The sequence below is a fragment of the Lemur catta genome, chromosome 5 (assembly GCF_020740605.2).
Source record: "Lemur catta isolate mLemCat1 chromosome 5, mLemCat1.pri, whole genome shotgun sequence".
Lineage (NCBI taxonomy): Eukaryota > Metazoa > Chordata > Mammalia > Primates > Lemuridae > Lemur > Lemur catta.
In genome coordinates, this window is record NC_059132.1 from 107,977,469 (window position 1) to 108,005,305 (window position 27,837).

The 27,837-nt window shown below is 35.9% G+C and overlaps 1 protein-coding gene across 2 annotated transcripts in view; it reads left to right on the forward strand.

Annotated features, from left to right (window-relative positions):
* GPM6A (glycoprotein M6A) overlaps positions 1-9,356 on the forward strand; it is a 297,190-nt gene extending 287,834 nt beyond the window's left edge. For both annotated transcript variants that reach the window (XM_045552474.1, XM_045552475.1), the window contains 3 exons: positions 2,766-2,842; positions 3,376-3,441; positions 7,246-9,356. In XM_045552474.1, the coding sequence (XP_045408430.1) occupies positions 2,766-2,842; positions 3,376-3,441; positions 7,246-7,398 (296 nt within the window). In that variant the 3' untranslated portion in view covers positions 7,399-9,356. The remainder of the gene's footprint in view (positions 1-2,765; positions 2,843-3,375; positions 3,442-7,245) is intronic.
* The last annotated feature ends 18,481 nt before the right edge of the window (positions 9,357-27,837 follow it).

The following is a 27,837-nucleotide window of genomic DNA, read 5'->3' on the forward strand; positions in this document are numbered from 1 at the left end:
GATGTCATGCAGTCTTTTCATCAGCTATTTTAGCCCTTAATATAAAATGTCTCGCTGTATAGTACTTATTACTTTCCAGATAATATGTCCCTAATAAGACTCTGGAATGTACATATATAGCCGTATCATCAATACTGTCATGTGCCATCCGAAAAGAACCACTCTTCAAAAACTGTATTACAATCAGTTCAGAATTTACTAACATTCATCAAAAAAGTAATTGAATAGATAAGATATACTTTAAAGTAATTTCCCTTGCGCTACAAAGTTGTCTCATTAGCATTTAGATGGTATCTTTTATCTTAGAGGAACCGATGTCTTTATACTCTATATTTAATAATCAGAACTCTCACACGTCATGGCTCTTACACCTGCTTAGTCGAGGTACGCATCTCACTATTCATCCCCATGCATATAATAAACTTACGTTTTTCAAATAAAGCTAATGGAAAGCTCATATACTTGAAGAATTTATAGACTGCTTATCATACTAGGATTTGTTGATTTTCAAAATGCATCATGAAATACTTTTACTTGCATTTATAATGCCTTTACTACGTTGTCTGTTATCCTCCAATTACATGTACTGTGAGTTAATGACACTGGATATATTAGGTGTTTATCCTAGTAAATTCCTGTCATAAAATGTTAATACTGGTCCCCATAAGACCATCTAGATCTAAGATTTAAAACTGTTAAAACGTGATGATTTGATGAAAGTACCTCAGGGCTAGCCATGGAGAGAAAGTGGTTCAAAGTAGGTGGGGCTCCATGCAGACTTCTAGCCAGTGCACCCTCACACGTTAGCCAGAACAGCGTGTTTTTATGTGATTTCCATAAAGCCTTCTCAGCAGGATTTCATTTCACTTACTTATTCACACCTTTTTCAGCCAACTTTTTTTTTTATAGATAGGCTCTCAATACGTCTCCTAGGCTAGAGTCAGTGACAGTATCATAATTCACTGCAGCCTTGAACTCCCGGGCTCAAGTGATCCTCCCGCCTCAGCTTCCTGAGTAGCTGGGGCTACATATACACATCACCACACTCGGGTTATTTTTAGTATTATTATTATTTTTTGGTAGAGATGGTGTCTTGCTAGGTTGCCCAGGCTCTTCTCCAACTTCTGGCCTCAAGTGATCCTCCTGCCTCAGCCTCCCAAAGTGCTGGAATTATAGGCGTGAGCCACCAGCATCAACAAATATTTCATGAACACCTATCATGTTTCAGCACTGCTCAATTGTGAAAGAAAATAATCTCCATCACAGAAAAATAAAATAAAATAAAGTCTGACAAACACTTATATCATGGACCTGACCCATCATGTTTTCTCTAGAAAAGGCAGCCATGACCTAGGAATATTGCGTTAATTGTCCAAGGTATAACAGAAGACAGAGTTGAGACTAGAAATAAGCAGCACTTTTGACCTAAGTCCACTTCATTCAAAAGGACATTTTATGTTTGCATAAAAACCAGAGACATATATTTTTAATAGAAAGTCTTTTGTAAGTTTAGCTATGGGTCATTGCTATTTACTGAACTATATTCATTTCTGCTAAATAATTCAAGAATCTATTTGGTAAAATCTTCCACCTAAATGAAGTCTGTAATGGATCAGTATGGAGAAGGATAGCCTTGGCCAGGAAGCTTTCTCAGTACCGTTGAATTTTTAGACAAATCTCATGAGAGAGTGCTTTTTTAATCCCCCTCTCCCCCCGTTAGAACCATCTTGGCAGAAAGGAAAGATTGCAGAGACATTTCTGTGCGTTTGTTGTACTGAAAGTAGATTTTTTTACACTGAAATAGATTCCACAAACTACTGGCAAAGCAGAAACTAATGGGAGCAGCTCCATAGAGAGGGAGGGTTGATAATACACCTTAAAGATAAGAATGTTTAAATACACATATATAAAAACTAAATAAAGAGTAGTGAATGTTAAAAGCTTAGGTATTAGATTGCCCAGGATATATGTTTTTTTTTTCTTCATGCATGTATGTGTTCAGCACTTCAACAGTTCGCAAAACAAAATTAAAGACATATTATAGGGTGAACTTGATTACTTCTGTTCTCTAAGATGAGATCTAGGGACATGGCAGTGAATCACCTGTGTGCTTGTTTAAAAAATTCAATGCCCCAGGCTTAACGCTTACAGATTTCCATCTGACAGTTCTGTGCTGGGTCTGGAAATACATATGTTTCACAATTCCCCGTGTGCATCTGATGTAGTTGGTCCATGAACCAACTGGAACAAGGGTAAATATGAGTGAAATAGCAACTTTTAATTTCCTGTTACTAACAGCATTGTTTTCAATATTAGCAGGAAAAAAAGTACTTCTTGGACAATATACCTTTGTAGACTAACAGAAACATCATACTAGCTGAACAAATTTAGATCCTGATTTCAGCACAGTCTGGGGCATAGTTACCAAAATAATTACAATGCCTACACCATCACACTAACGGGCCAAACCAACGAACTAGCTATAATTGAATCTGAAAATTCTGGTGGCCAGATTCAATTGCATTCAGATGGAAAATGTTTTAAATTGCTTGAGGGCTAAATAGTTTTGCATCTTATATTCATAATTCTATTCACAATTCTATGCACATTATTCACAGTGAAAGCTGAGGAAGATTTTTTCCATTATAATATGAAATAACATAAAATGGAACTTACTCAGATTTGATCAGTAAAAAGTTTCATTTTCTCTCTCTTGGCTCTTGAAAACATTCATATGGTAAACCTTAATTTTCTACACATTGTAGGGATTGTTACAATTGGAGAGGAAAAGAAAATTTGCACTGTCTCTGAGAATTTCTTGAGGATGTGTGAATCTACTGAGGTGAGTGTTTTTACAGCCTTTAATTTTGTCAGAATTTTAGCATTCGTTTTGTTATTTGAAGAATATATTATAATTAAATCTATATCGAATTTCCCTTATTCTCTCAGAGGCAATTTTACTTGCAATGGTGTTATGCAAGGGGAATAGAGGATAAATATAAATGAGATGCTCTGCATATTCAATTAAAATTATAAGAAATATTTAAAATTTTCTAGAAACTCTTAATGAATGTTGAAAAAAATAAGTTATGTTTAAAGAAATAGCATAGCCTTATATTGTTAAAAGATTACTGAAAATCATTATTAATCACAATCTCCTCTTTATAATGAAAGTATATTAAAATGATGCAGTTGCAAAGATTTAAAGAATTTGCAGTAGAAAAGACAATTGTAATGTGTTTTGACAGAGTGATTTATCAGAGGCTCACTTTTCTTAAAGATGTACAAAGTCTTGTTCATAAAACAATAGCAGTCCTGACTTCTCTTCTGCTTGTAACTCTGACGTGTTCTGGTTCTCTGTGGTTTTCGCTACAGCTGAACATGACCTTCCATTTGTTTATCGTGGCGCTTGCTGGAGCTGGGGCAGCAGTTATTGCTATGGTAAGACCTAAGCTCTGATGCTTGGTTGTTCAATCTGAATTGCAAAGCTATCTGCTTGTAGAGATGGTAATTTATCTCTAATGTCTGAAGTCCGTATTAAACACATTTATTTTATCAGTTAATAAAAAAGGGGGAAGAAGGAGACCAATAGACAAGTGAAAAACAAGGCTTAACCTAAGGAAATATTATCATTACAATTGAAATAATATTTGATAAACAGTTTAAGGATTAAAATAATGTTGGTAGCATTAACAAAAATAAGTAATTCATCAGAATTTTAGATATTATATTACTATGAATATAAAAAACATTTCTGTAGCATGTATTGATATAAGTGTGATATTTCAAGTACACTAATCAACTCCTTAATTTACATATTCTTGTCTGCTACTTAATTAAGTAAATAAAAAAGCAATATCAAGTCACTTAGGAAAAATAGATTAGATTTTTCTCAAAATAAACCTCAGTAGTTTCAAGTCACATCTTTTGTATCTAGTTTTCTTCAGAAGTATTAAGAATAAATCTTTAAAATCCTCTTTCAGTACATCAGGCTTTTCCCAAATGTGGAGGACCTACTATGTGCTAGATTCTCTGTCTTCCTCTGTAACTCACCATGAATTCCAGTTGTTCACTGGAATGACAAGTATTAACAGTGAACTAGTACTCTGAACATCAGTCATAACTTTTGCAGCCAAAGTCTTCAGTCTTTATTTTTGTATCCTATAAGTAGTAGAGAACTCTGGAAGGTTCCTGGCAACCTCCCAACTGTGATAAATAATGAATAATTTGGATTTACTTAATTCCTTTCCTAATGTTGCCAATACATTGTCTAATGGGTTGATGAAAGGAACGCTTTTTTAAAAATGAGAGTATTTTTATCTCTTGTCAAAGACTACTTATAGGAATGATGAGACAAGGCTGATGTGCAAATGTGCCGTATTAGGCCAGTTATTTTCAGTGACTTCATAGACAGTTTTGTATTAAAGTCTGATTCTGTTTTATTAAAAATGATTTTTAAATATATCCAACAAAACTGGCTATGTCAGTGCTAAAGTGAGTTTTCAGATATTTTGTTAACTTAAACATTGCTTAACATTTTAGATATAGTAACTGTACACCTCTATATAGGAATTTCATTTGAGAATATGAGATATAAGATCGTGTTGGCTGATTAATGGGAGGGATCAAAATAGAACAATAAGCAAAAGCTTTGTATTTTTAACCTAAATTAATGCTAAAATATGCCTGGGAGAAGCATCAACATGTTCTGGCCAGTGATATGTCAAACATTCTCAGTCCCAAGGAGCACACAGCCTGGCTGGAGATCAGAGGAAACACGTGTACATTTGTGTTCATACACACATTCCTATACAGTGGATAGATTTTAGTGATGTGTATTTACAAACAATATAGACTGAGGTATAAGAAGTCCCTCAAAGTACCTTTTAAAAAGAGTATAATGAAGCATCTGTTTGCATTTGCTACACACACGTGCATGTAATATTCTGTCTAAATATGCATGGCCAGAAGTGTACACTAGTGAAAAATATCTGCTTAAACAGATAATGTCATTTAAAAGTCTCTGAAAAATGCTTACTCTGGGAAAAAAATCAAAAGATTTTAAGACGATAGAAATTTATGTTATATATTTCTTAAGGAATCTATGCTTTGCATATATTTATATATAATGTTATACATAAATTTTATTTCAAACAGGAAGAGTTTAGAAGATTATTTTTTTTTAATGTACTAAGCATTCTTTTAGGGGTTGTTTTTCTTTGTATAGAGTTACCACAAAACTTCTTACTACCTCAAATGACTGACATTAGTATTTCCAATTTATTAGCTCTGGTAATAGTGTAGCTCTTAGGAGACAGGTAAAATATAACTACTGCTACTGTTCTTAGTACTTATATTATGAGTTCTGCCATTAATAATATTTCTGAAAAACTTGATGTGTTACAATCACTGTTAAATGCTCTACATACATGAACACATCCAATACTCATAACATAGCAACTGTCATGAACCTCATCACAGCCTCATTCCATACTTACAATATAGTTACCATCATTATTTCCGTATTATAGATGAGAAAATTGAGATGAATTCCACTCTACCAAAATATTGAAAACATCATCTGTAACGTAGGCAAGGGTTATAAGAATTTTCATTAAAATTAACAAGGACTCTACTCCGATATTTTGTAGAGCTGTTAGGAAGTCCTACATGCCAACATTAGTCAACCTGGTGTTTCAGCAGTTTCCGGGTTCTGTTCCAGTTTCTGTTCACCTAGTGAGGGACAGACAGTCAGAAGCCTGGCAGTTTGTGTTCTCCTTGAGGCCAGATGAAATGTCTGGAAGATCCATTGGAAATCTCCGGTTACTGAACTAGAGTGACCCTGAATTTCTTTTCAGTATTTCACTCATACACATTTAATGATAATTTAGGAGCCATATTTTCTCAGCCATTAAAGTTTTTGAACATTGAAAAATATATTCATTTATTTGGCAAACATTTTGAATACGTGCTACTTACTAAGCACTCTCCACAGCACTGGATATTCTAACAACAAAATGCCACATAAATTTGATTACGTATATAAGCCTTATTCAATCCACATATATGTATACTGCTTAAGCTTTCGCTATGTAAATACCATGGTATATAAGAATGTAACTCACAGCCTCTGCTTTCAAGTGGCTTGCAGTTTCCATTAAACAAAATACAAAATTTCAGAGGAAATAGAACATTCTGAAAATAATTTACTTATAGTGGTATGCATCTTTTTCTCTATAGCCATGTGTCAAAATATTTTTTTTTTGCTATCAGTTGATTACCTGAATTTGTCACAATATTCGCTATTCAGTATGGAGTGTGCATTCATCATACTCATCTGTACTTTTCTAGAACCAGTCTGCCTTCTGTCTTTCCAGGTACTCTTGAATAATTTTCAAAATTTTAGTGTTCTGTTTTTCTAAATGTTGAATAAAAATATTGTCCACTCTTTAACACTCAGAACAAGTAAATAACTGACAACTTATTTTCTCTTCCCTACTCATTCATCAATATCCATTGTGTGGAAAACTGCTTTATCTCTGCTATGGACCAAGAGGGAAGCAAAGAAAGAAAGGGATCTCATTGCTCAGTCAATTCAAGTCAAACTAGGAGCTTATTATTTGAGTAACTTCATTACTCTAGACAAATTAGTAGCTTCCTTTTTGAAATGGCACTATTTTAGATATTGCAAATACATATATTTTGAGAATCCATGTGGTATGATACTTTCTTACAGTTTGTTCTCCAAAGGAAACAGCAAAGTTCATGATATGGAAAATTAACTTGATAATTAAATCCACAGGTTTATTTCGGGGTTTCCATGATCTCTCTTTACATTGCCCAGTGGGGCAATATATCCTCTAATTAACACAAGTCCATTAGACACAACTGTATGTGAGAATATTTCTGATTGTGGATTATAAACACCAGCATGAAATGTATAGTCTTATAGTTTGGGTGAATGAGGACAGAATACAGGAAACATGACAGAAAGGTCTTGGATTACTTCAGAATTGAAAAAGAGATACTGAAAGAAAAGTTGCCAAGATTATGCTATCATATAGTTTGAGAAGTGAAGAATATATTTTATTTATAGCTTTGCTATTACCACAGAAATTTTGGTTCTATTTTATATCTGAACATTTCCTATATAAATACATAATTTAAGCACTGCTTTCCTGATAGCAAGGTGTAATGGAAACACTGAACAGTCTTCCAGTGTAAATTATTTTTGTCTTTGATTAGGTTCACTACCTTATGGTTCTGTCTGCCAACTGGGCCTACGTGAAAGATGCCTGCCGGATGCAGAAGTATGAGGATATTAAGTCCAAGGAGGAGCAAGAGCTTCATGACATCCATTCTACTCGCTCCAAAGAGCGGCTCAATGCTTACACATAAATAAATCTTCCTGTTCTTTCTACCATTTGAATGCATTGGTGTTTAACTAAGGGCCATCCAACCATCCAATCTTTGAAAAACAAAATGAAAGTGCTTCTCATCAAAGATATGTAAGGTGACTTATGAATCACCTGAATACAATTCTTTGTTGTTTAGCACTTGATTTCCTAATTTGTTAAATTGGTGTAATCAGATCTTTTCTACAAGCTCCTATCCAGCCTTTTCTTTGAAATTTCTCTAACTCATTTAATAGTTCTGTAAGATCAAAGATACTAACATTGTCAAATGCAAAACTTTGTTTGATTTTTAACCACTTCCCATGTGTTATACATAACACCTTTTGCATTATTTCTTATGTTTTGGAAAGAAAATAGCTTTTTATACTTTTTAGTTTGATTTCGGTAACTAGTTTAACTACAGGTAACCTTCAAAGGGACCATTGTACATTATGAACAATAGACAGCAGAGATGACATCATGATGACGCTTGTTGAAATATGGAGATTTTGTCTGAAGATCAGCGGCCACGTTACTATAGGCGCTGGTTGATGGTTTCATCAATCTAAGGTGCAATTTCTAAATTTGTAAGAGTAGGTTAAAAAAAAAGTGCTTCTTATCTTTGTTAACATTGTATTTTTTCTTGATGTACTTACAAGGTATTTCTCTCTAATTACTCATGTTTATGTTGTGAGCATGTAGAAACAGTAATGCTAATGCATGGCATTTAAGATTGTGACATCAGGTTTACCTTTTAAAGTTTAGTATATAGAGACAATTTTAATGGAAATAACTACTGTGGACTACTGGAGAATGATCTCTTTGTGATTTAAGCAGTGGCTGGATTGGAACTTTTAATATGCTAATGTGGAACATTAATTACCTTTATGAAGGTGGTATATTAAAAATAAGCACACTAACCCCTCAGAAGTTGTTTTACCTACCTTAAAAGTTTTAATGGATTGCACCTCTGTAAACTATTCCTAAAATGTGTATCATATATTTGAAAAGGCTTCCATTAATATAATAGCTTTGCTTGCAGCCTTCCAATCTATGTCGGTTTACCTGTAGTGTTTTCTAAAGTGTGGTCAGAGGCCCCTATAGAATGTATTGTTTGGAAATGTAGTGATATATTCGTGTTTTTATTTCAAGTAAGTCATTTTAACCGAATATTCCTTCATATTCATTTATAAGAAGTACCTGTATCAAAGGAATTTAAAAAAAAAAAGCAATCAGTATTATTGGACCAAATTTGGTGTTTGTTTTAACCTTGACTCTCTTCTTTTGATTATTTCTAATGCTACAAGAATGCTGTAAAGTGTCTTTTAAAATGATGTAGCCTGACAAGACATTTTTGTCAGTGTATAAAACTAGGTAGTATTGTGCACTGATTTGACCATTGTGAAATCCTTTCTCGGTGTAACTGCATTTCTAATAAAATTTATTGAGTGAAACAATCTTTGTACAACGACTAGTCATGCATCATCAGTAATTTTACAAGTTCTTGTAGTAGGTGGGGGGTATTACTAGGGTTATCTGTGGCATGATTATGCATTCTATAGTATTATTTAATTAATTTGGGGTTCATTTTGCTTCTTTTTTTACACTTAGATTATCTTACTGGTTCAACATTTTTCTGATATATGCAGTATTACAGATATTCAGCAAAAGTATTAATGGGCTTCTTTAAATTCTATATTATAGTGTTTCAGTTCTGTGTCTTAACAGTTTGTGATGATTTTTAAACTGTCTTTTAAACTCATGTAATGATGTTGACACTTTTGGCTTTTATTTCTGGTATTAGAGTTTGTATTTTCACAGAGTGCTTTGTAGCAGGCATTACAATTAATCTGTTTTGTACATAAATGTGCCAACAGCTTGATGGTGGCGTTTTTGAAATGTAGAACAAAGTGCTTGCAAAATGTAATAAATACACTTGTGTACTTTGTGTACTTATTATTAGTTTCTGCAGTGTTTTTTGTTTTTTTGTTTTGTTTATTCCTCTTTCCTGTGTGCATTCTTTTCAAATGCAATAGGTGCCATCTTCTTAAGATTCTTATTTCAGTTGAGCTGACCTGACACTTCACAATGCAATCAAAATTCTGTACCTGGCCATTCAGCCTAGGACTGATAGGGCATCTGGGGAAAGAGTGAAGGAGTCAAGATGTCAGAGGTTATTTCATTTAGAAAGTGATAACTTTTTCCAAAGTATGCTATTTTCTTGCCTGATTTCTATTGTTTTGTGTTTTCTTTAGTGCTTCACAAACTAACAGAGAAACAAAAAAGACTAATGCAATTCAGAAAGAAAAATGATTTCTTGGTTCGCTTCAAAATATCAAGGTAAGAGCAACGAAATGGAAAACAAAATATGTTCCAGGCTTTTGTTGGTTTGGGATCTAAGTTCTTGTCAAAAAAGAAGTGATGACAATTTAAAGACAATAAAATAATTTTTAATAAAATTTTGATTTTTATTAGGCCTAAGGAATTATATTTGTCTTTAATTACTTACTATGAATGGCAAGACGAAAATTTCATAGACTTACATTGGTGAGTAGATCTGGACAAAATATCTTAATTATGTTTTAAAAAATTATTTTTAACACAATAAGAAAATTATTTTCCATCCAGATCTTATTAAATGATAATTCTTATTCTTTCCAGTGTTTATTAAATTCTTGCCATAGCAACAAGATAATAAAGAATTTTATGCTAATGAATAAAATAGGCATGAATAATAATTTCATAATATTTGCTTTTCAAAAAACTGATTATTGTAAGAATGTTATAATTTTTGAAAACTGAAAAGTCCATTCCTCATTGTAAAAATATACATTTTGTCTGTAAAGCAAGTAATTTTTTTTTGAGGGGGGAATTGTAAGGTTAATGTTAAACCTAAGGAAATTACTTACTTTGAGAATAAAATGTATGTAGACCACCTTTAATTTGGGGGTATAATTAGGTTACTTCTTCATGATAAAACTCCTGGAGACAGGAGTAGAATGATGGCTACTAGAGGCTGGGAAAAATGGTGGTGGAGATAAAGTAGGGATGGTTAATGGGTGCAAAAATGTAGTTAGTTAGATACAATGAACAGTATTTGATAGCACAACAAAGTGACTATAGTCAACAAAAAGTTACATATACTTTAAAAGTAACTCAAAGAGTGGAATTGGAATGTTCCTAATACAAAGAAATGTCAAATGCTTGATTTGATGGATACCCCAATTACCTTGATTTGATTATTACACATTATATGCCTGTATCAAAATATCACAGGTACCCTATAAATATATATAACTATTATGTACCCCTAATTAAAAATTTAAAAACCTTAGAAATAGCATATTTCCTCAAAGAGTAAGTAAAACTTGACTTTTATTTTTGCCTTAGACAAAACAGAAATATGTAATTTTAAAGTATATTGCATTTAGGTAACCTGGTAGCTGAAATATGCTGACTATGATGAAAGTTGAATTAAACTGTATAGTACCTTGAAGAAAATACTCTTTTATGTTTCCTGCAAAGTTTCCAGTAACAGATCATTTTAAGTTAGTGGAGGCAAGTATGTGTAAAATGCAGCCAGCTCACATGTAAATGTCTTTTTACTGGCTTCAATAAGCCTAGAACCTTTAGTTTCTTCTTACAAAAATAAATTTTACCTTTTTGATCAGTTTACCTTCTTTGGCTCTTTTGCAAAAAAATTCATCATGCTTGAAAACTGAAAAGAACTTAAAAATGAAATAAATTATTAAATTAGTTATTAAATGATTAATATTTAATATTAAATGAATAATATTATTTTGACCATTATATTCCTAACCTGTGGAATCTTCTATAGATGGTATTTGTAAATATCAAACAAAATAAAACAAGTAGGGGAATAAAAAATAGGAAAGAGAATAGTAGCATAAGTGTAAATCAAGTATTATAATTCTGCTATTTTTCTTTGAGTACGAGTGAAAGAAAAGAGCAATGTTATTAAAAGATTTGTTTCACGGGAGAAAATTTTAAAAAGAAAAGTCAGAATTACAAAAAAAAACCCAAAAATTAGACCAAGAAATAACAGCCTATTAAATAAAAAAAAAATGCCAAAACCAATTGAAACTACAGGGATTATTTTCTTCAGAATCTTTTGCCCTCCAATCAAGATACTTGATCAAATGCTCGCTGTCAAGGTCTGGGAATGCTAACAATGCTTTAGTCTCCTAGAAGCTGGGGCTGACTAACAGATGAGCTACTCTTCAGCTGTCCAACAATGCGCTTTGATTTAAAAAACAGGAAAATTTGTTAATCTTTAGAGAAGTGTTGCTTCTTTACTTGTTTCAACAATTATCTTTGTCTCTCGAAGACCATCCCGATGGGAATGTGGTATCCCAAGATAAATCCAACTCTGTGAGTCAACTTCTTTGAATCATTTTACATAGATTGAAAAGAGCAATAATCAAAGGAATGCACTAAAGGAGGGAGCAGAGGTGCTTTTTTTGGTATCATTTCGGATACTGATGTGTATGCAAGCACCATATTTACTGGGTTTTGTTTGTTTCTTTTTGTTCTGGTAGGTCCTGAAGGTACAGGTACTTTTTTCTTAGAAAAGTTCCTACAAGTTGTCATAAATGAAAGGACATTCCCATTTTGATTGACTCATTAGTTGACAGGCCAGTGAAGGCTTGCCCACATGATCCACTGATAATACACATGAAGTACTTTTGTCCTTTCTACTACATGAGCATTGAGAATTGGTACTTTTCTTTGGGTCTTTTTTAAATTTTTTACCTCTGACATCTATTAATCTTTACAGAAATCTCTTCATCTATTAATGAATCCATGCATCATCTTTCTCACACTATATCACTTCAATATATAAAGGGAGAGGATTCTCAGAAACAAGAAATGAATTTTAAGGAATACTAACATCGTTTAAAGGAAAGCTTGAGTAGTCCAGCAGATTACTGTAACACAAACTGGAAGTACTGTCTCCTTATCTTTCCATTCATATCTGCACATAATGATCCAGCAAATACAACACAAAGTTCCCGTCTTTGAGGTTATAAACTACATTTGTTCTTTTTATATATAGATAATGTTCACAATGGTTACTATATTCATTATCTTTCTTAGTATTTTATTTTTGAATAGGATGGGATCAGGTCATCGAGAGAAAACACAACACGCTGAGTGCGAACTGGGTGTTCTGGGCATGTGAATGAGGCTTAACCAGACAATAATTTTCCTGAATGAAACTTCTATCATTTTAAAATAATTATGCTTTCCAAGCCACCTAGATCATTCCTAGTCAGTATTGCACAAAGTAGATCAGAGGTAACAATGGAATAAATGCAAGTGATATGAAAATCACCACTTTAACATATGGTTATCCTATTTATACAAGTTGACACGATTATTTAATAAAGATGTTTTCCTTGATTTCTTAATATTCACTACCTAATTTCCAAGATTCTTAAGTCACTTTCCACATTTCTATGAATAGAATAGCCATTGATTTATGTAAGTAGAAACTTCATGCTACAAGTAACAATGAAAAGAGATTTCTGCTAAGCCCAGTGAAACTTCATATATTAAAATAAATTCTTTGACAAGTCAGTTACAGAGGTTGGTACTTGTTTCCTCTTCTCTAATAGTTTTGACCCCACCCCACCCTAGCCACTCAAATCTCTAAAACTTGTGATTTCTATTAATAATAACTACAAACCACATAAAATTCAGGCATTTCATTTTCAGCTTCCATCTGCTACCTTTCCAGCTGACTTACTCAGTGAGGTCCATATATCTGTTTGCAACCTACTTTTCACAGCCCTTCACTCCCCTTGTGCCCCTGATGTCCTCAGTTCCCTCAGTAATTGTTCCTATTGCATGGCCCATCATTGTAATCACTCCCTTGGCTAATCCTCAGCTCCTTTGACCCTCTCTCCTTCTTGAACTCACATCATAAGATGCCAACCTTAGTTTAATTCATGTATCTGACTATCCTCCATGTTAACCTGCATAAAAAAAATGTGGCTAGAGAAAAACACACGCTTGGTGGACTGACCAAGCTCATCTAAGCTTAGGTCAGCCCTCACAACAGCCAATAAGCCGCCTACTCCATTTTTCTAGAACAGGGATTGGCAAACTTTTCCTGGTACATGACCAGATAGTGACTATCTTAGTACCACACTTTCGGTATCAATTTCTCTATTAAGTAAGGTAAGCTAACAGCTGTAAAAACAATCCCAAAGTCTCGGTAGTTTAGCTTTATAGAACACATTTTGGTTTCTCATTGTCTTTACAATCCAGTGTGAGTGAACAGAGGGGAGCAATGCTCCACGCTGTCCCTGAGGACACAGGCTGTTTCTGTGTCTTCAGTCACTCAGAGGCGTCCACGTGTCTCCTTCACCAGTCTCCAGAAACAGGGGAGACAGGATTGTGTGGCAGTTATTAACCAGGCTTTGGCCCAAATCCCAAAACTCAGCCCCCATAGCAGCCCCCATCTTCAGAAAACCCTGAGAAATGGAGTTAGCTGTGTGTCCAGAAAGAAAAGGGATGTGATTTGTCAGTTAACTAGCCAATGTAGGCCTCCAACTCGCTTCTCAACCTCTTGCCTAGAAACTCCATAGTTACTCAGTCCATTAAATGTGGGATCTTATCTCCCCTTCCACATATGCACTATCTTAATAAAAAGCATCAATATATACCTACTGTACCAGCTAGGGAGTTTTTACTCTTGCCCATTTCTCTGTGACACAACCATATCTATTCAACCTTACCTTCTAAATAGCTCTCAAAATTATCTATTACACTCCATCTCTACACTATCAATCAGTTTCAAGACACCAATTTTCTCTTCTTTAAATTCTTGTAATAACTTCCTATCTGGTCTCTGTGCAACATCACAATCACATGTTCACACAATGAAGGATGAAAATCACATGATCATCTTAACAGATAGAGAAGAAGTATTTGACAGATTTTAACATCCTTTCTTGACGAAAACTCTCAACAAACTATGTATAGAGGAAATGTACTCAACAAAATAAAAGCCATACATGAAAAGCCCACAGCTAGCATTATATAATATAATTAATGATGAAAATCTGACACTTTTCCTCTACAATCAGAAACAGGACAAGGATAGGATGTTCACTCTTGCCAATTCTATTCAACATAGAAGTAGAAGTCCTAGCCAGAGCAGTTAGGTAAGCAAAAGAAATAGAAGGCATCCAAAAATAAGAAGACTTATAGACATGGTCATATATGAGGAAATCCTAAAGACACAACAGCAACAAAATACTTTTAAAACTAATAAATGAATTCAGTAAAGTTGCAGAATAGAAAATCAACATGAAAATATGAGTGGCATTTCTGTATATTAATGAAGAGCTATCTGAAAAGAAATTAAGAAACATCTCACAATAGGATCAAAATGAATAAAATACCTAGGAATAAACTTAACTAAGGAGGTGAAAGTCTTGTGTACTGAAAACCACAAAAAATAAACCAAAAAAATTACAGAAGACATATAAAAATGGAAAGATATCTTAGATCTATGTATTAGAAGATTTTATATTACTATAATATCCATACTACACATAGCAGTCTACAGATTTGATATAATCCTTATGAAAATCCCAATGGACTATTTTACAGAAATAGAAAAAAAAATCCTAAATATCACATGGGACCAAAAAGACCTGAAATGGCCAAAGAAATCTCGAAGAAGAAGAACAAAGCTAGAGGTATTGTATTTCTTGATTTCAAAATACATTGCAAAGCTACAGTTACTAAACCAGTATGGTACTGGCATAAAACAGACATATTGAGCAATGGAACAGACTGGAAAGTCCAGAAAAAAAAAACTAACACATCTACAATCAACTCAATTTTGATGAGGGTACCAAAAATACACAATGAGGAAAGCACAGTCTTTTCAATAAATGGTGTTAGGAAAACTGGATATCCATATACAAAAGAATGAAATTGGATGCTTATTTTATACCATACACAAAATCAACTAAACAAGGATTAAAGTGTTAAATGTAAGATCTGAAATTAAAAAACTCCCAGAAGAAAACACAAGGGAAAATCTTCTCAAGATTGGCCATGGCAATGGTTTCTTAAATACAACACCAAAAAGCACAGGCAACAAAAGCAAAAATAGACAAGAGAGACAACATCAACCTGAAAATCTTGCACACAGCAAAGGAAATAATAAACAGGGAGAAATCAATGGGAGAAAATATTTGCAAATCATAGATCTGATAAGGGGTTCATATCCAAAATATGTGCAGAACTCCTGAAACTCAATAGTGAAATGACAACCCAACTGAAAAATGCACAAAGTGCTTCAACAGACATTTCTCCAATGAAGACATACAAAAGGCCAACAGATATATTAAAAGATGCCAAACACCAGGGAAATGAAAAGCAATAGAACAATGAACTATCACCTTACAGCTGCTAGAACAGCTATTATAAAATGTGAAAGAAAAAGATAAAATGTGTTGACAAAGATGTGAAGAAACTGGAACACTTGTCCACAAGTGTTAATGTGAATGTAAAATGGTGCATCAGTTATGGAAAACAGTATGAAGGTTCCTCAGAAAATTAAAAATAGAGCAACCATAAGAGCCAGCAATCTCACTTCTGGGTATTTATTCAAAAGAATTGAAGCAGGATCTCAAAGAGATATTAGCACTCACATGTTCATTGTAGCACTATTCACAATAACCAAGATATGGAAAGAAGCTAAATGTACATGGATGGATGAACGGATAAAAATTGTGGGATATACATGCAATGGAATGTTAATCAGCCTTAAAAAGGACATTCTGCAAGTACATGGATGAACCTTGAGAACGTCGTGTTGAGCAAAATTAGCTACTCTCAGAAGGACACATGTTGCATGACCCCACTTCCATGAGTCAAACTCATAGACCTAGAAAGTAGACTGGCAGTTGCCAGGGGCTGGGGGGAGGTGGAAATGGAGAGCTGCTGTTCACTGAGTGTAAGGTTCAGTTATGCAGAATGAATAAGAGCAGAGATTTTCTGTACTGTGCCTACTGAGAAACCTGTGAAGAGGAGAAGTCTCCTGTTACGTGTTCTTGCCACAATGACAAAAAATTAAAAAGTAAATCCTTCTGTGAATAAGAAAATAAATTCATTAGATTTTAAGGCAAAAAGAAACAAACAGTTTGTATGGTTTTGGATGTTGATAATGGAAGCTATGTGCATGTGTGGGGCAGGGGAGATCTGGGATACTCTGTATCTTCTACACAATTTTGCTGTAAACCTAAAACTGCTTTTAAAAATACAGTCCATTGAGAAAAAATCATCACTGGAATTGAATTGTTGGAGTCAGAGTGGACTGAAGTAGCTTGTGTTCATGATGTGTGTCATCTGTATATTCCCTTGCTGAAAACTCATGCTGCTTTCCCAGTGGGAGATGCAATCTCTTCCTCCTCCTTTTCACCACCATCCCAACCCTGCTTGGATGGGATGTTGCCTTACTCTTTGCTTGACTAACGCAGTGTAGCAAAAGCAACATACTGGCACTTCTGAAGCTAAATCCTAAGAAGCCCTTATAGTTTCTGCCTGGATCTCTTGGAGTGTTTACTCTTGGAACGCTGTAGTGGAAGGAGGAGGCTGTGCTGCAGGAGTGCTATGCAGGCTTTCTAGGAAACAGACTCTACCACGACCAGGCTTCTGGTCATCTCTGCCAAGGCAATAAACTATGAGAAAAAGTACCTCACACTCTCAACACCAGCAAAACCACCAGCTGAATGCCGCCAGATGGACACTGATTGACAGCACATGCAGCAACAATTGCCCGGACAACCTGGCCTGAATTCCTGCCTACACATTTGTGAGAATTGATATAATGAGCTTTGTTTCAAGCCGCTAAATCATAGTAACTTGTTATATACAACAATAAGTGACCTGAATAGATCGTGTTCAGGTAGCTTTCCTGTGGGCAAGCTTCTCTTTGCTTACCTGTTGAGAGATAGAGGAGTCTCTAGTTCTCCTCCTATATAAAAAGCATTCAAGAAAAGGAACCTCTGGGGCATATCTTTGAGGGAATTGATGCAGATTGTATCTGATTATGAAAAAAATAAAAAGAGCTTTCTTGGAAACTGCTTCTGCTTGGTAAACAATTTCTTGAGGATTGGAAACTTTAACTTGTGAAAGAAAAATAATCAAAACAAAACAAAAACATTTAGTAGATATTGTTAACTATCTGGCTCATGAGTAAAGAATGAAGATTTGGGGGTATAAGAATACAGACATTTTGGTTAAAAAAATCACATTTCCATGCAACACAAACAAAGGCAGATGTCTCTATGTATGATTGGAAAGTCAAGATACCAATGACTTCTAAAACCTATAGCCTTGGATGTCAGCAAATTTTGGAATCCTAAAGAAAAAGAAAAACAAATGAACAACAAGAAAAATCCAAATTTGTAGTTATATGTCACTTGAAAGAGAATAGTCTACTACCAAACAGAAATCTTGAAATGAATGTACCATGAAATTAAAAATCAGCATTTGTACTGAAGGCACCAATACAGACAAATGGTTGTCAGTGTGTAAATCAACATCACAACCAAAAATGTTCCTGAATTATAAACAGTTGACATTCATATGAGGAATTAAGGATAGGGAGCCAAATGCTTAAATGTTCTAGACATGCTAAGGTACATGTTCCAAAGCATATTTTGTTATCAGTGTCTCAGTGAAACCTGCAGATATATGTCAAGAATAACTCGAAGTCTAACGTAAACCTTCAGTCCTGACATTTAAAGCAGATTTTGGCGGAGTGAATCTTAGGGATATTCTTGGCCATCAGTCAAGGGAGGCATCCCTCCTGGCTGTACAGAAGATTAACTGAGAGTATTTTTGTCACTATTTTTGGTAGTTCAAAGTAGACAATCATGTGTCTGCAAACAAAGACAGTTTTACTTCTTCCTTCCCATTGTACAGCATTTATTTTCTTTCCTTGCCTTACTGTATTAGCTAGGATTTCTAGCACAACGTTGACAAGGAGCGGCAAGAAGGGACATTCTTGCCTTGTTCCTGATCTTAGTAGAAAAACTTGGGGTTTCTCACCACTGTGTGTGATGTTAATACGGCTATTTTTTATAGATATTCATTTTGCTAGTCCACGTATAAACTTCTAATGAATCTGCAAATAAGCTTTATTAGTCAGAGTTCTCCAGAACAACTGAATCAATTGTGTGTGTGTGTGTGCACATGCGCACGTGTGAACACACACACACACACACACACGTTATAAGGATTTTCCTCATGCAGTTATGGAGGCTGCCAAGTCCCAAGATCTGAGAGGGGAGTCGGCAGGAGCCAGAACAGCTGATGGCTTAGCTCTAGCCTGAGACTGAAGGCCTGAGAACCAGGAGGGTCATGGTGTAGTATCTGTCCAAACAGTGGCAGGCTCAAGACCCAGGAAGAGCTGGCGTTTCACTTCAAGTCTGAAGGCAGGAAAAAAGTCAGTGTCCCAGTCAAAAGGCCATCAGTGTCAGGCAGGAAGAATCCTCTCCTATTTGGAGGAGGGTCAGCCCTTTTGTTCAACTGATTGGGTGAGTCCCACACACATTAGGGAGGGTAAACTGCTTTACCTAATCTACTGATGTAAATGTTAATGTCACTGGAAAACATCCTTGCATAGACACCTAAAATACTGTTTGAACAAATATCTGGCACCCTGCAACCCAGTCAAGTGGACACATAAAATTAACCGTCACATAAGCCAATAGAACTAAATGTATTCACGAAGGTTGCGAGATTGAAAGTCAATGTACAAAAATTAATTGGAATTCTACATACTAAGTATAAACAGTAGAAAATTAAAATAAAAACATTTATGATAGCATAGAAAGGTAACAATATTTAGGTACAAATATCTAAAAATGAATGCAAAAACTGCAAACATTGCTAAAGACATTATAAAAGATCTAAATATTAATAAATGTAGAGATAAACCTTGGTCATGGCTGAAAGTTTTCAATATTGTAAGATATCAATCTCCTTAAATTGATTTGTAAATGAAACACAATCTTAATAAAAATCCCACCGTGCTTTTATTTTCTAGAAATTGACATCCTGATTGAAATGGAGCCACAAAGGGCTAGAGAGGACAACTACAAAGAACTTTTCAACCGTTTGGATAAGTAAGAACTCTGTTGGAGACCTTACACTACTCGATTTCATGACTTACTGTACAGCTTCATTAACTAAGATAATGACATTTCTGACACATACATCAGTGAAACAGAAGAGAGAGTCCAAGTGTAGATCTATCCTTAGACATCAATTAATTTTTAACAAACATGCTAATGTAATTCTGAGAGGAATGAGTAATGGTTCTGTGATAAGTGGCCATTCGTATGATGAAAAGGAGCCTTGACCCTTACCTCACACATATCCTTAAAACAACATCATTTACTACAAATGTAAAAACCCTGACCGGGCGCGGTGGCTCACTCCTGTAATCCTAGCCCTTTGGGAGGCCGAGGCGGGTGGATCGCTCAAGGTCAGAAGTTCGGGACAAGCCTGAGCGAGACCCCGTCTCTACTAAAAATAGAAATAAATTATCTGGCCAACTAAAAAAAAAATATATATATATATATAGAAAAATTTAGCCGGGCATGGTGGCGCATGCCTGTAGTCCCAGCTACCCGGGAGGCTGAGGCAGTAGGATCGCTTAAGCCCGGGAGTTTGAGGTTGCTGTGAGCTAGGCTGATGCCACGGCACTCACTCTAGCCTGGGCAATAAAGTGAGACTCTGTCTCAAAAAAAAAAAAAAAAAACCCTATAAGAAAAAAGAAACAAACAAACAAAAAAGCCTTTGTGGCCATAGATTCACCAAGGTTACTAAAATAAAACACACAAATTACAGAGCAATAAAGGGTAAAATTGATAAGCTGGATTACATCAAAATAAAACTTCTTGTTTCCTAAGCCATGATAATAAAAGGAAAAGGCAAGGAACTGACAGAGACAAAATATTTGCAAAACATACACTGTGTAGAAGACTTGTCTCCAAAACATAGAAATATCTCTTACAACTCATCTATCAGAGGACAATCCGATAAAAACTTGAGCAAATTCTTATAAATAGACAGTTCTAAAAGCGTATGCAAATGGTAACTAAGCATATAAAAATATGCTCAGCCTTATTAGTCCTTAAGGAGTTGCAAATCAAAATCACAATGAGGTGCCAATTCAAACGCACTGTCAAGAAGACAGATAATCACAGGTGTTGACAAGGATGTGAGAAGCTGGAGCCCTCACACACTACTGGCAGGAATATAAAATGGTGCAGCTACGGTGGAAGACAGTCTCGCAGCCTAATCTCCACTCAAGTCACTTGGGAGGTTAGGGCTCCAACATATGAATTCTGGGGACACACAATTCAGTCCATGGCAGGGGCCACTGTTCAACCCACTGCAGTTACTATTCCTTCATTCTTCCCCTCCTGTCCCAGCCACAGCCTAGAAAATTGCCTGGTAAAAAGGGAACAGAATAGCACCAATGAAGACACAGGTGATTTCCTTCTTTTCCTTCGAAATCTCATTTCCTACAATGATTCTTAGAAGACCTGATCGTAAGGTATAAATTATAAAGATGCAGTACAGTAAGTTTTCTTTTCTTTCTTTCTTTAACTCTCTGAAAAAGCTCCTTTATGATACGATTTTATAGCAGTCACTTATTACATTTGGTAAATTGATTGGCTTATTCCTCTGAATTACCATGTCCTGGATTTGGTGGGGGTCACAGCAGCAGCTATGAAGCTGGAAGCCCATGAGATAGTGAAACTGGTATATTGAAATGTTTTTACGTTCAGTGGATAACCAGCTTAAAGAAATATTATTTTCTATATATATCAAAGGTTCTTTTTGACAAATACAAGTAACTCTTTCTTCCTATAAATACCCTGTCTTCCAATTGAGAGTTTTTGAAGCACACGGGTGAAAGGAATAGCGTCACAGGCTCTACTGTCTTCAAATTTCAAATTAATCCCTGCTCAATGTAGTTGGTTATTCCTGCTCAGTAACTAATTGGTTGGTTATTTATCTTCAAAGTTATAGCTGGTTATTTTTCCAAGTGTTTTATTTATTTATTTTTACAAGCATTTCACCTCTATTTTTATTAAGTAATGGGTATATACACACACATATCTCCACACACTTTTAATTATATTACCAGTAGTCAGCCAACATCTTCTCAATATCATGTTCAAAAATATGCACAAATAAAGAATAAAATTCAAGGTACAAAACTCCACTTTTAGGCTTTCATGCATGGGCCCTGGAAGTCTGTGATTTGTTTTTTCTTATGATGCATGAAAAGCTATGTTGCCTGATTAGGGTAAAAGTTTGTGAGGAAATTCAACTCAGCATTCAGTTAAAAGAACTAGACATTTTCACAAAATCATAAATACAGTGTGAAGGCAGATTGAGAACGAGATGCCTGTTGCATATGTTCTCTGCGCAGCTCCTCAGGGCTGTTAGTACATAGACATTTTCTCACTCCATCTGTTCCCTCTGCCTGAATGACAGATCGGCTCCTGCCAACACTCTCTTCCCCAGCAAGAGGGAAAAAATGTTTCCAGGTGCACATGGACACACCTGATCGATCTCTTGCCTCATCATCCCATTCATTTATTTACTAATAAGTGAATAGATTGCGAGGAAACAGCTAAAGATGGGGAAGTGCTTCAATGTTATCAATTTGAAGTAAAAGAAGAGACAAACCCTACATAGCTTTCTGAGATAAGCTGAAGCAAAGTCTCTTCCACTAAATATTTGGTGTCCAGGAGCCATCCCGCAGTGTTATCATATTCACACTGACACTGAATGGAGACGTACTCATGAATTCACATTTACTGTTGCACCTATTGCTTAATAAATTGTTTTCCATCAAGATATTCTAGGAGTTAGAGCAGGAAACCAACAACATGCTAGTGAAAATGGTTATATAATCTCCATAGCCTAGAGCAAACCGTTTCTTCTAGGTGTTTCCATTACTTTATCTAAAAACACTCAGCTGATAAGATTCGATTTCTCTCTATATTAAATGCATCAATAAGAATGTTTCTGTAAGGTGATTCAATGTCCTCTGACTAATTGTGCTATGTGGATTTCAAGTACTAGTGTATCATGGAACATTAAGACTACATAGTGTTGTAATTTATTTAGATGATTCATTTTAAGCTCTTGGAACAGGGACTGTTTTGAATACATCTTTGTATCCCCCAACAGAACCTCACACTGTGCCTCACAGAGAGTTGGGCTGAATAGATTTTGTTAAATGAATAGATTTTCCAGCCTCAGTCTGTCGCTACAATTTCCCAGAGGGAAGGGGAGAACTTGTTTTAGAACTGGGATTGAAAGAACGATCTCACACCTAAGACCTGAAGGATAAATGCAGCCAAACTGGAGCCAGTTCACAACAGAAAACCACTGCATGACTAATCTTTAAGACCATTGTGTCAACGTTGCCCAGTTCCATCTGCGCCCTTCACATATGTGGACTTTGTGTACTATTCCACTGTCAACCGTAGGCAAAGGGCCTTTGTAGATCTCACGTGGTTGTATCCATCATAGTTGGGATGAAGAATCTCTCTCTCTCTCTCTCTGTCTTTGGCTCTTCTCCTCTCCAAAATTTGGTATTAGAAGAAAGTGATATAAGGGAAAAGGCAAACTGCAATTTCCTCATCGCTTCTTGAAGGTACTATATACCTCTAGTCTAAGGATACTTAATGATATGTATTTCCCAGCATGCCTTCTTCAAAACTCATGGCTTGGCTTAAGATACATGACTTGTGTTAGAAATTATTTCCCTATGAGGAATTGATTAACTCAAACATCAATTCATTCACAAATTCACTGAGTTTTACCCTGCACACACGACGGAAAATATATTCTTCTAGGAAGTAATTATTTGCAGAGAGGTGGATATGTTGTATCCAGAAATATCCACATAAAAGGTAGAAAGGACTAAATTTGCAATAGATTAAAAACAGGAAAGAAAACGTCAGATGCCTTCATTCTTTTTTGTGATGCAGGAGATGAAATATTTTCTTGAAAAAAGAAAAGAAACACTTGTTGAAAGCCTAAGGAGCTAAAAATATGCATTAAGCAATGTATTCTCATACGATGTCATTGTGCATTATACATGTGTGTATATACACACATACATATATGTGCATGATGCATATGTACATACACACACGGATATTTTTATTCATATCTCTGCTTGACATAGCATAAAACTCATGACTGTGAAAACAGTTACATTGAATGAATTGCTTATCTTCTTACATGTGATGTTATTTTAAATAGCATATAATTTCTCATTCACTTTTTTAATAGATGAGGAAGATGGCCGAACAGAAAGTCTGTCGCAGCTAGAAATAAAAAGGCAGCATGAGTCTTTTTCAGAGAATTATCGGATGCTGACACCTAGTGGCTCTCAAAGCCTATCATTACGGAGAACTTTTAACAGCACAACACACCTTCCATGTACTGCAGATGCCGTGTTTCTGAGTACAAATGTACACATATACACAGATAGATACGTCATATTTGTATGTTCTATTGTAGTTCTTCTATGTGAAACTGCTGAAGTTTAGATAGAATGAAAAACCGTGGTGAAATGGACACTTTGTCATCAGCTACATGCCACATTTTTGCTTGCTTGCCTTCTCTCTCTTTCTTTCTTCTTCCTTCCTTTCTTTTCTTTTTGTCACTCATTGTGCAGGATAATGTCTTTGTAAACAGGCTTGCCCCCTCCTGGACTTCAGACCTTTTGTATTCTGAAATAAGCCTCTTAAGCATTAAATTCCTCTGACATTTTTAAGTGCTTCCCTAAATTTCCTATCTCTGCCCTGCTTTTACCACGATACTTGAAATTACACATGCAAAAGCACGTCCCAGTAATAGTTCTCATTCCTTTTCTGCTTTGTGTATTTGGCACCTGCCATTACATTATACAGTTTATGTTTTGGGGGATACATATTATGTATGTAGCTATTCTGTCAAATACATCTTGATTTCCCCCACCCTTTCTCTCTCCCTCCATTCTTTTCTCTTTCTCTCTTCCTCCCACCCTTCCTTCCTTCCTCCCTCCCTCCCTCCCTCCTTCCTTCCTCCCTCCCTCCCTCCTTCCTTCCTTCTTTCTTTCTTTCTTTCCTACACTGTATAATATTCATACAATAGTTATTGCTGGCACATTTCTTAAAGGCTTATCTATTCTTTTCATTGATGAATATACATAGTAAAAAGTCTTATTATGCAAAGCAGATTACATCAAATGCTTTCTTGATTTTTTCCCCCCAATTATAGCTTCTTTCTTTGATCCTTCTCCAAAAGCCATGGATTTAATGAGTTGGCGAAGAGCTGTCTAAGCATGGACTTCGTTCCTTGTGGAATTTACATTCGTTTTTCCAGAAGACTGCTCAGACAGTCCTGTGGCAGGAAGTGCAAAGTAATCAGCTTAGTGCTCTCATTCATGAAGTCTGTCAAGTTAAGCTGTCAGAAACACAGAGAAATGAGATTTAAAAAAAAAGAAAAACAGTAAAGAGATAGATTATAGCTCCCATAGGTAGTGAAGAGTGTTTGCCTCCTAGTTTAACCTGTAACAACTGGGTTTGGAAGCTTTCTTGAAAATTTGAAATGGGCTGAGGGGCTGTCAGAGAGCACCTTGGGGGGCAACTCCAGAACTGCTCCAAGCAGTCCGCGCTTCTCCTTCCCACTTCTGTCTTGCTCCTACTCTTTCAGAAATACATTCTGCCCTGCACTTGAAGTTGAATTTGGAATATGGCTAAAAGAGGAAATGAGAAGTCCGCATTTATCAATAACACTGAATGTAAGTGATCTCAGTTTTCCAATTAAAAGGGATATAGTAGCTGAATGGATAAAGAAAAAAGATTCAAATATAAACTGCTTTCAGGAAGTTCACTACACCTTTAAAGACACACATAGACTTAAAGTGAAAGGGTGGGAAAAGACATTCCATGCAATTGGACACCAAAAGATAGCAGGAGTAGTTATACTCGTATCAGATGAAATAGACTGCACGAACGCAGGGGCCGAACAGTAGCACAACTGGATTGTCTTAGAGTCGAACCGACACGGGTCTCTGGACTACAATCTCGGTGTCACAAAGGCAGTGTTCGTGCTCCAGGCTCAAGGAAAGAATCTGTTCCCTGCCTTTTCCAGCTTCTGGAGACCACCCACACGCCTCAGCTTGTGCTGCCTTTCTGAGATCTTCCAAGCCAGATGAGGTGCCAAGTCCTTCTCACAGCGCAGCATCCTGACCTTCCTCCACACCTCGTCTCCCTCCGACCCTCTTCTGCCTCCCCTCTGCACTCACACACCCGCAATTACACTGCCTCACCTGCGTGATCCGGGATGATCTTCCCATGTAAGGTCAGGTGGTGAGCAACCGTCATTCCCTTTTGCCTTGTAACCTGTCACATTCACAGGTTCTGGGGATGGGGACACAGCCATCCTGGGGGGCGGGGCAGGGTATTCAACTGCCTGTCACAATCCATGAGACATGTTTGTCTCAAATCAGGCAATCATGTTTTAAAATTGCCTTATCCCAGATATCTTGCCCTTCTTCTCTTCTAGTTGGTTAATTATGTTTACTTTTTAATAGGATGTGAAAAAGCAGATTGTAAAGTTTAAGAGGAATTTTTTGAAACTTTAATAAAATGATTCAGTATGATTTAAATACAACTTCAAAGAAACAGATTGGTTTAAATTATTCAAATCAAATAGGGCCTTCATTAACCAGATTCATTCTTTATAGAATGCTTGTTTTATTTTGATTGAACTAGATTTTTAAGGAAAAGAGAGATTGTAACAACCAGACAGAATGTTCAAGGATTCATTTCAAAATACCATTTCTGGAAGTTTGTATAAATATCAATTCCTCTTTTCAACCTTTGGCGTTTATCTCCATCCTCCCGTAACATAACTGGTCTCCATCGCTGTAAGTGTCATATAATGCTACTAGGCAGTTTTCCCACTTAAATTGGGAACATAAAACCAAGTGGCCAGGTAACACTTGAGTGTTTCAAGCATTGTTAACTTGTATTACAGTTTTATTCTTGCCCAGTCTTTGAAAATTGTTTTTCTCTGTGCGAATTGCTATAAACAAAATCTACTCTGTGAATACTCTGGAGACAGGGATGAGCTAATGCAACTTTCCTGTGCTGAAGGTAAATGGAGTCAGAAGTGTCTAGTCTGCTGTGAAAAATTCCTGTTAGCCATTTCCAAACTACTCGAAACCATTTAATCCCATTAATAAAAGTGCTCCATCCTACGTTCTTATGCTCAAGAATTTTGGAAAATATTTTAAACCTTCTTACTTTTGGTTTAATGCTTTCCACCCCCCACCAACCTTCTGACCCAACTACCGTGCTGAACCTAACTTCTCCAGGCTCACAGAGTAAATACACTAATTTGTGGGATTTGTAACTCTTTCAGTTATCAAATAGATCATACTTCTTTTTAAAAATCAGCCAATTTAAATGAAAATTCCTTGCAGAATATATTTGGACATTTAGTGTTGTGCCTTGGAACAATCAAAGCTATCCTAGTGTCTCAAAAAACTTAGAATGGGGTACTGTGTTTTATTTTTCTCAGAGGTAATAGTTTATTTGCTAAGTGATCATGATATCTGGGCAATCAAAACAGAGTTGTTCCCTAGGAGCCTAAGACTTTTGACTGAAATATAGGAACTCAAATTTAATTACACTGCTTTTTCCCTTCACCAATTTATTGGCAATTGGATGGTGGTCTCCTGTCAATTGCTTCAAGCGGAAGTTCATTGAATTCCTGGAATACTTAAGAAAAGTACGTATCCCTGTGCTGCGTTGAAGCCTGTGGGGTGCTGGGTGGCCTGAGGTCTCCTGTCAGAGCCTGACTGGCCTCCGCCTGGACTGTCTGCAGGCTGCGAGACCAGTGGCCTTTCTCCCTCCTCATGGACCCGGGCAGCCGCCTTTGGAAAACTGCCTGGGTCTGAGTCCTAACACGACCACTCAGCAGCTCTGCAACCTTGGCGGAGACACTTAATCCTGGCCTCAGTTTTCTCATCTGTAAAATGAGGGTATTGTCTACCACATACAAACAGTCCTCTGAAGGAAAAGCATAATTAAATCATGCAATGCACTTCATTATGTGAGTGGTCCATAGGAGCCGGCTAAAATTACTCTTCTCATCCTTTATTTTCTTGTTTGTTTGGTTGGGGTTTTTTTTCCTTAACCCGCTTGCTCCACCAATGATTTGAGATAGTTGACAATAATGTCAGAGATATGATGGAGTAAGAAAAAATTCAAATCCTAACAGGGTGAGGTGATTGTTTTGCAGTGAATGGTCCTAGGAAGAGTTCATATGATTTTGACCAGGAGTGTTACCAGAGATC